The sequence below is a fragment of the Arvicanthis niloticus genome, chromosome 2 (genome assembly GCF_011762505.2).
Source record: "Arvicanthis niloticus isolate mArvNil1 chromosome 2, mArvNil1.pat.X, whole genome shotgun sequence".
In the NCBI taxonomy this organism is placed as follows: Eukaryota; Metazoa; Chordata; class Mammalia; order Rodentia; family Muridae; genus Arvicanthis; species Arvicanthis niloticus.
Genome location: NC_047659.1, coordinates 143,307,345 through 143,316,805, shown reverse-complemented (window position 1 = coordinate 143,316,805; position 9,461 = coordinate 143,307,345). Strand labels below are relative to the sequence as shown.

At 45.9% G+C, this 9,461-nt stretch overlaps 1 protein-coding gene across 4 annotated transcripts in view; it reads right to left on the bottom strand.

Annotated features, from left to right (window-relative positions):
- Positions 1-3,796: 3,796 nt before the first annotated feature.
- Positions 3,797-9,461, bottom strand: part of LOC117703734 (guanine nucleotide-binding protein G(s) subunit alpha isoforms short) — a 64,671-nt gene continuing 59,006 nt past the window's right edge. For 3 of the 4 annotated variants that reach the window (XM_076930339.1, XM_034495550.2, XM_034495552.2), the window contains 9 exons: positions 8,567-8,621; positions 8,362-8,481; positions 7,004-7,101; positions 5,121-5,175; positions 4,949-5,022; positions 4,689-4,868; positions 4,472-4,602; positions 4,197-4,264; positions 3,797-4,069 (listed from right to left, as the gene is read on the bottom strand). In XM_076930339.1, coding sequence (XP_076786454.1) covers positions 3,923-4,069; positions 4,197-4,264; positions 4,472-4,602; positions 4,689-4,868; positions 4,949-5,022; positions 5,121-5,175; positions 7,004-7,101; positions 8,362-8,481; positions 8,567-8,621 — 928 coding nt within the window. In that variant the 3' untranslated portion in view covers positions 3,797-3,922. Of the gene's footprint in view, positions 4,070-4,196; positions 4,265-4,471; positions 4,603-4,688; positions 4,869-4,948; positions 5,023-5,120; positions 5,176-7,003; positions 7,102-8,361; positions 8,482-8,566; positions 8,625-9,461 lie in introns of all 4 variants that reach the window. The other variant, XM_034495551.2, reaches the window with a different exon arrangement.

Below are 9,461 nucleotides of genomic sequence, written 5' to 3'. Positions count from 1 at the left end.
TTGTGCTCAATGGTTATTATGTTAATTGGGAGTCTTTGGAGAATTTCAGGAATTTGGGGCTGGCAATTATTTGCATAGCAAATCTCCATCATAGATTTTATATTTATTGGATAGTTTTTAGGGATTATGGGAATTTGTGGGCTTGTCTTCTTTTATTTGTTAGGCAAGTCATTGGATTGAATATTATGTAAATAGGGCGTGTCAGTGGAGGATCATGAGATTTTATGGGTATATTCAGCTATCAGCATACCAAATCATTAGATTGAATGTTTATTGTGTTAATTAATGGAGGTCTTTGTAAGACTACGAGATTTGAGGGCTCTTCTGGGTATTTGTATAGAAAGCCCCCATTTTAGATTATGTATTTATTGTCTAGTTTGGGGGGATTATGAAAATTTGTAGACTGACCTGGTTATTTGCTTAGCAAGCGACCATCTTGTAGTGTATGCTGAGCAAACAGTTTGAGGAATTGTGGGATTTTGTGGGTGTGTCTTTTAGCTGTTTACAATTGGGTAATTCTGAGAGCTGTGGGAAGTTGTAGGCCTATCATCTAGCTATTTGCACAGCAAGTCACTGGATTGGATATTTATTATGTTAATAGAAGGTATCAATGGAAGACCTTGAAACTTTGTGGGGGTGTCTTCTGGATATTTGCACAGCAAGCCTTCATCTTGGGTAGTATACTTTTTGGATATTTTAAGGGGTTGTGGGCATTTATGGGGGTGTCTTATAGCTGTTTGCAAATTAAACCTCAATCTTAAAGGGTGCATTTATTAAATAGTTTTGTGGGATTGTGGAAATTTGGGAGGGCTGTCTTCTTGCTAGTTGTATAGCAAGCCACCATCTTGGATTATGAATTTATTGAATAGTCTGAAGGGATTATGGGAAATTGTAGGTGTGTCTTCTCTTTGCGTGCCAACCCTCCATCTTGAGTTTCATGTTTATTGGAAAGTTTTGAGGGATTATGGGAATTTGTGGGTGTGCCTTCTAGCTATTTGCATATTAAGTCTCTATAGACTGCATTTTCTTTGGTAGTTTTGAGAGATCATGAGAGTTTGTGGGCCTATCTTTTGGCTATTTACATAGCCAGCCCGCATCTTTATTTCTATTGTATGTTTATTTAGGGGGAGGGTCAATGGAGGATCATGGGAATTTTTTACAGTGTCTTCTTGCTAGTTGTATAGAAGCTGCCATCTTGGATTGTGGATTTTATTGGATAGTTGTGAAGGACTGTGGGAATTTGTGGCTATGTCTTCTGCCTATCTACATATCAAGCTTCCATCTTGGAGTATATGTTTATACATATAACTTTGAGGGATTGTGAGAATTTGGGGTTTTGTCTTTTTGACTACTTGGATAGCATGTCACTGGACTGTTATGTTCATTGGGGGTCTTTAGAAAATTATGGGAACTTGAAGATGTCTTGCTATTTGCATATTGAGCCTCCATCTTAGATTGTGTCTATTGGATAGTTTGAAGGGATTGTGGGAGTTTGTTGGCTGCTTGGACTGTGTGCATAGCAGGCTCTTGGACTGAATGTTTGTTTTGGTTATTAGAGGGGTTGGGAAATTATAGGGATTCTGAAGTGTCTTCTATTTGTCCAGCAAGCCTCCATCTTGGAATACACATTCATTGGATGTTTTTGAGGGATTATGGGAATTTGTGGGCTTGCCTGGACACTTGCAGAGCAAGCCTCCATCTTGGAATACACATTCATTGGATGTTTTTGAGGGATTATGGGAATTTGTGGGCTTGCCTGGACACTTGCAGAGCAAGCCTCCATCTTTACTTGGATTATTTTGAGAAAGTTCTGGACTTGTTTTGCACCCAAATCTGCAAATTCTAATTACGAGGTTGAGGCAATGTGATCTAGTTGGGAAGATAGAGAGAGATACGAATGGTAAGAACACCTTTTGTGGTCCTTCTTGGCAAACATACTTGAGGTAAACTATAATATTTAATCTACCTGGGTTTAATTAATTTGGATAATAGAATAGTTAGTGTATTTGGTGGCCTTGGTTACAGAATTAACTTGCCTCATTTGTTTCATTACAGAGACATGGTGTGTTAATGCTGGGGTCACACTAGGCTCTTCCCTGTATGGTAAGCACAAACTCGGGGGTGTGAGTCTGAAGGGCAAAGATGAGGCAGGTACAGTAGGCCTCAGTCCCAAGCCATAATCCAGTTAGGCTTCACTTTGGGCCTCCCTACTGCCCCCCATCTCATGCCCAATCATATGTTGGGCCCCATCTCACTCCCAATCATATGTTGGGCCCCCCCATGTGTGCCCCATCTCACGCCCAATCATATGTTGGGCCCCCCATGTGTGCCCCATCTCACGCCCAATCATATGTTGGGCCCCCCCATGTGTGCCCCATCTCACGCCCAATCATATGTTGGGCCCCCCATGTGTGCCCCATCTCACGCCCAATCATATGTTGGGCCCCCCCATGTGTGCCCCATCTCACGCCCAATCATATGTTGGGCCCCCCATGTGTGCCCCATCTCACGCCCAATTATATGTTGGGCCCCCATGTGTGCCCCATCTCACGCCCAATCATATGTTGGGCCCCCCATGTGTGCCCCATCTCACGCCCAATCATATGTTGGGCCCCCCATGCATGCCCCAACTCACGCCCAATCATATGTTGGGCCCCCCATGTGTGCCCCATCTCACGCCCAATTATATGTTGGGCCCCCATGTGTGCCCCATCTCACGCCCAATCATATGTTGGGCCCCCCATGTGTGCCCCATCTCACGCCCAATCATATGTTGGGCCCCCCATGCATGCCCCAACTCACGCCCAATCATATGTTGGGCCCCCCATGTGTGCCCCATCTCATTCCCAATCATGTTGGGACCCCCATCTCATGCCCAATCATGGGACCCCCCCCATGTGTATCCCATCCCATGTCCAACCATATGTTGGGCCCCCCCATCTCACACCCAATTGTATGTTGTTGGGTCTCCCATGTGCTCCCCCTTCTCATGCCCAATCATATGTTGGGTCTCCCATGTGCTCCCCTTCTTATGCCCAATCATATGTTGGGTCCCCCATGTGTCCCCTTCTTATGCCCAATAATGAAAGCTTGTTTTATTGAATGACATGTTATGTTTTATCTTCTTTAGCAATTGGATTCACATACTTTCCCCATGATTCTGCTTATTGACTTTTCAGAACTCTTTACTTATTAGCCAGCCGTTTCTTTTACCCAATTCCACACCCAGGATATTTTTATGGGATTTTTCATTTTCTTATATAACCATTCCTTCCAACTTCCTTAATGGCAAGAACCAAAACTCTTACTTAAATGTGTGTAATTAATCTGCACTAATTCATCTTGATGGGCAGCGAGCAACCCCCTGGGGGCAGGGGACAGGACAACGGTTGGAAGCTTTGCTGTGCCAAGGATTAGGTTCTCCCTGTCTATAGTGGCAACCCCTCACCCCACTTACAGCCCTGGGACCTGTTCTCCTCCTTCCGATCGTTGCCTAGACCAATCCCACCCATGGACCCTAGGACCCACTAGCCGCAAACCAAAAAGAAACACCAGATTTTGCTCATTTTTAATTTTTATTTTGATTTTTTAATGCTGCACAACACAATATTTATTTCATTTTGAATTTCATTTATTTCTTTATTTCTGTTTGTTGCTGCTTTTATTTTATTTACTGAAGTGAGAGGGAACTTTTGTGGCCTTTTTCTTTTTCTTTTTCTTCTGTAGGCCGCCTTAAGCTTACTAAATTTGGAACATCTAAGCAAGCTGAAGGGAAGAGGGGGTTTTTCAGAATCACTGGGGAAAAAAAGGAAAGGTTGCGGTGTTGATCATGCCCTATGGTGGGTGATCAACTGCTTGTACAATTACGTTTCACTCTTAATTAATTGTGCTTAAGGCTGAATTAAATTTAAGTGTTCCCTTCTTAGAGCAGCTCGTATTGGCGGAGATGCATGCGCTGGATGATGTCACGGCAGTCGTTGAAGACACGGCGGATGTTCTCAGTGTCCACGGCGCAGGTAAAGTGAGGGTAGCAGTAGTGGCGCCCATCTCCACTTGCAGTGCTGATTCTCTGTGGGCAGAGAGACTCGGTCAGCAACCCTCTCCAGGAGGCCCTCACCCAACGCCAAAGACCAGTCAACTCTGACTGGCGAATACCCGCGAGGTGGAGTAAGGTACTACAGACAAGCCCTACTCACCAGAAACTCATCTCGGATGAAGTACTTGGCGCGGGTCACACGTGGGTCCTCTCCGGGCTCGGGAGTCGCTGCAAAAAAATATAAACATTATTAATTATGCTAATTAGCTTAGAAGACCTAGTCGTTGTAGCCCATCACCCCCAAACTTTTGATCTCTGCCTATGAAAGTGAGGGAAGTAATTGTCCCTGGCTTCCCCGTCGTGGGAGGGGCTAGCGGCTCTTAGCCACACCTTCTGCCCAAGAACCACCCAACTAAACCAGTGCAGAGAGCTTACCATCCTCAGGAGTGGTGTAGCGAGCGAACTCTGGAAAGTAGTCCTCAATCTTCGATTTCCCAGCGAGGACCTTCTCAGCAAGCAGATCTTGCTTGTTGAGGAAGAGAATCACAGAGATGGTGCGCAGCCATCTGAGGAGAGATGGACCGGGTAAGAGCTGGGGCCAGAGAGAGCTGCAGACCTACAGGGTGAGCCAAGTTGGGGAGACCCCACACACCTGTTGTTCCAGATGCTCTTGAAGAGGTTCAGAGCCTCCTGCAGGCGGTTGGTCTGGTTGTCCTCCCGAATGACCATGTTGTAGCTGCTGCTGGCTACCACGAAGATGATGGCAGTCACATCATTGAAGCACTGGATCCACTTGCGGCGCTCATCGCGCTGGCCGCCCACATCGAACATGCTGGAACAGAGAACATGGGGTTACCCTGGGCCCACCACTCTCCAGGCCAGATAGTTGGGACTCGACCACCATTCACTTACTGGAAGTTGACTTTGTCCACCTGGAACTTGGTCTCAAAGATTCCAGAGGTCAGGACGCGGCAGCGAAGCAGGTCCTAGAACAAAGAGGGGGGTCAGTGGGTCTCACCCTAATTTCCCTGAAGAGAACCAGCAACGTGGAGCCCCAGCCTTGAGGCCAGAGGTGCATACATACCTGGTCACTTGGCACGTAGTCGTCCTGCTTGATCACATCAATCTTGTCCAGGAAGCTTGGAAGAAAAGGAGACACGGTGATCAGTGTGTGCCAAATGTCCCCCACAAGGCAAGTGGCAGTGGACTCAGCGCTTGCTTTTGACATGTAAGAGAATTTTCAAATTCCATCCCTTTCCTAAAGCAAGGTACAACTGCGGCTTTAAGGGTGCACAGGCCTCTGTTCCAGGACAAAGCAGAACCAGCCCTCCCCATCTGCTTTGGAAGAATTTCATTGATTATTGAGAACTGAGCCAAAACAAGCTTCGAGCACAAAGGGGCCGTTCTTGCATGCACCACGTTGAACAGGAAGCAACCACGAAGTTCCCTTCCTATCTACTGGGTCTGTGAAATAGAAGAGCCCAGATAGCAAACTTTTACTTTAAAAGAAAAAAGAAAAGGAAAGGAAAGAAAAGTTGCTCAGCTACAGGAAAATTAACTTTTGCCTTTTGCAAGACTGGGGTAACGTAATGTGAAAAAGTAATATTAACACTCCATTGGAGGGTTGTGGGGAGTGGGGGCGGAGGGCTGGGAACTCTTTTAAAGTAGACCAATCAGAAGAGAGACTTGCAAAGGAGCACAGTCTATTTAAAGTAAGCCCCTGAGTTTTTTGGGGTGTGTGTGTGTGTGTGTGTGTGTGTGTTTGTGTTTGCCTTCCCCTTCCTTTTTACCAGTTCCGAGTTAGTCTGGCTTAGAGGATACACTAACTGGCCCAATCAATCTTACATTACAGCACAGGCCCAGAAATAGCTCCCCAGCCACCCTGGCCTCCAGCATGTTGCCATGGCAACAGAACCACAATTCTATAAATAGATCCTTAGCACCAAATCTTGTGAGAAGACATCTGGAGTGGGGCCAACCAAACTGCAGCTCAACAAACACAAACCTGGCAGCTTATGAACCAGGTCCAGGCCCAGTGCCTGCCCTCCAGCATAAAGGTAGTTAAATGGGCACACCACTGTGCACTCAGGCTGGGAAGCATCTTATACAACTTTAAACTTGTTTTCTTTTTCTTGAAGTTTCCCCTAAAACTTTGCGCGGTTGGTGCCACGTGGTAGCTTTCAGGGGTGCACTGCACTTTCGACAACAACAAGAAATCTTTAAGGTGGTATGATCCCCAAGGAACCCGGCTCAATCAGTGTTAATTAAAGAAACTGACCCCAGCAATTCCCCACCGAGTAGCTGAGCCTCCCCATCTTGTATCTGCACTTAATTTCTGAATTGGATCCAAAATACAAATCACAAACAATTCCAGGATCTCCATTTGTTTTCTGTTTCTATAATTAGTGCTTCCAGCTTTTAGTACAAACTTTTGAGAAAAATCAGGAACTTTGCTGGAGGAGGAGTGGGGGCTGGGGCCTGTGGGGACTGCTTGTCAGTTCCTTGAAAGAATATATAACTTTGTGTATTAAATCACAACATGCTATATGTAGCAGCCAGTCCCTGTGGGAGAGTGGGCCTCGGAAAGGGTCACTGTCCCCCTCCCGCCATGAAGCTCAAGAGCCTTATAAGGCACTGGTCAATAAAAAGTCTCTGTGTTTTGTATGAAGGGCCAGTATGTGCTTGCTGTGTGGTGTGAGCCCCTAAATGCTTAGAGATCATTTCCATGAGTTACACCACTTTATTACAAGTAATTATTTTGTCTTGCTCTAACAGGTATTGTTTATGTAAAATAATATCAATGTGCTATAAAGTGCAATCAAAAGCTTTATAAAACAAATGACCCAGACTGGAACTCTCTGACTACTGGTGGGTTCGTAGCTTCCTGGCTTCTGAGCTTTTGTTTTGTCCTGAAGCTGGTGGGAGGGAGGGAGGGAGGGAGGGAGGGGAGAGCCAGCAGCTACTTACTACTGGGCACAGTCAATCAGCTGGTACTCGTTGGAGCGTTCATAGCAGGCACGCACTCCCTCATCCTCCCACAGAGCCTTGGCATGCTCATAGAATTCCTGAAAGAGAACCCAGGAGAAACGTTAGCTGAAAGACGTATGCTTGCACCAGTTGGGGACCCCTGCCCCTGGAACTCTTAGGCCACCGTTCACTATGTGAGTCCAAGTGTGAGCTCCTGTGTTAATCAACACTTGGAAGGAGCCTGCAGTCCCGTTAAACACCCAGGAATCTGTATAATTAATTAGCATATTGTCATGCTTGGGAGGTGCTCCGTCTTGGGCGGCTGCTTCTGTTATTCTTGTGGGGGTAGGGACAAACAAAGTGAGTACACTTTCCCTCCAGAATTATGTGTACATTAAGAATATGTATTATCCTGTGGAAGGAACATGGGCCAAGGCTAGAATGTTGTCCAGATATCAGAGTATCGGATGTCAATGGCATCAGATGCATTGTGGGTAGGCTGCCATTTTGTCAATGGCATCAGATGCATTATGGGTAGGCTGCCATTTTGTCTCCGAGACACAGTCACAGGAGTCAGATGACTATAGAATCCATGTTGCATTTCCCCGTTTGAAATTTTTTTTAAATCAACAGCTATTTGTTTTTAAATGTACCTGCCTGTATTAATTTTTCTCATGTTTGTAGCCAAAACTCATCTAAAATATACAAACCCCACAAAAGTCTAACAAGAGGCAGCAATGACTTCATAATTTCAGACAAGCCTCTTCTTCCGGCCTTAAAATCCTTTCTCCCCCATGAAGGGTTAAATCGTACATGCTTGACACAGGGCAGTTCTACCAGCTCTAAAACTAGCTTTTAGAAAGCCAAGAGACCCTTGTCAAGAGAGTCAGGCTCCCAGGCAAAGGGGTGATGAGAACAATTTTATTTCTTGTAATGTTCCACTTTGTAATTTATGTTAGATCTGAGCATTGGAAGGTGCATATTTGTACTCGGCTGGATTAACTGGACACTCAGGACTCGTGTGCTATGTGTAACATGTGGTTTCTCTGTCCTCATGTGTATGAGGGGAATAATTGAGCTTGCCTTAGGTCAGGATCTTTCCCCCATAAAAATTTACTATCTGGTAAATGGAGGACTAGGCTGAGGGCTAGAGAAGATACAAGTTTGCTCATCCATTCTGGACAGAGCCCTAGTCAGGTCTTTACCGTCCTTTAGTCTTAGGAATATGCTTGGAATTAACTTATGCATTCACATGGCAGGTATGTATCTGGTCACTCTAGCATCCCTGATGCAAGTCTGGCCCTTGTGTTCCCTCTGGGACTCAGGGCAGGGGGAACCAGGGTTGGGGTGGAGCTTACAGGTGGGAAGTCAAAGTTCGGCACGTTCATCACGCTCAGAATGTAGTCCACTCTGAACTGGTTCTCAGGGTTGGCCAGCTCCACAGGGGGCACCAGGTTGCTCATGGCGGCCACAATAGTCTGAAAATGGTTTAGCAAAGCAGTCAGGGGGCAGCACTACGGGAAGAGGAGGTTGCTAAAAGATAAGAAGAGGCTAGGCACATACTTCAATGGCCTCCTTCAGGTTGTTTTTGATGTCCTGCACTTTGGTGGCCTTCTCACTACAGTGGGATTGAAAAGAAACAAAGAAAATCATATTGCATCCTGCCCACCAGGGTGTCATCTTCATTGGGACACATCAACTAAAAAGCATAGTATTCTGTTCTCCAAGGAGTTGTGGGCTAGATCCATAGGTTGGAGGCATCCAAATAAAAATGAATTACAATTTCCCAGCATGTCCTGAGGACAGGCCTGATTAGGCTAGATTAGAGACATGGCATCGAGAGCTTGATTAACTGTACCAGAAATTGCACCTGGTCTACCTGCCGGTCCAGCCACACCCTGCGGCTTCCTGAGTGGGCCTCACTTGATCAGCATACTGAGGGTTGTATGAAGGTAGCGTTAGTGCTTGCTTCTTATTGATGTTAGGGTTTCCCATTCCCATATTTGTAGATCTAATTATTTAAATATTTATGCATCTGTCACTGGGAGATGTTGTTTGGGTTTCTGTGGTTCATTACACTTTTGCACGGGTCCCCAGTTGTGGCTAGGAGTCCTGGTCCCCACATTGTTGGTGGGCATGGGGTTCATGTATACTGGGGAAGGAGCTAGCTAGATGTTCCCTTTGCTTATTTTAAGCAGCCTCCAGGATAACCTCTGTGGCCTTTCTGGGATGATTTGTATGCAGAGTCACAGATCCCACAGGTCACAGTCCAGTGTCTTCTGGTTATGGGGGCAGGTGGTGTCCCCCAGAAGGAATGCTAATTTACAGAGGTTACAGTGGTTCAAAATGCTGTGTCTTTTAGGAGACAGCCTATATGCCAGGTACAGCCATAGAGAGTCACAAGCTTGTATTTAGGGGACCAGCAAAGCCCCACCCGCCTGCTTGAAGCAGGCTCCAT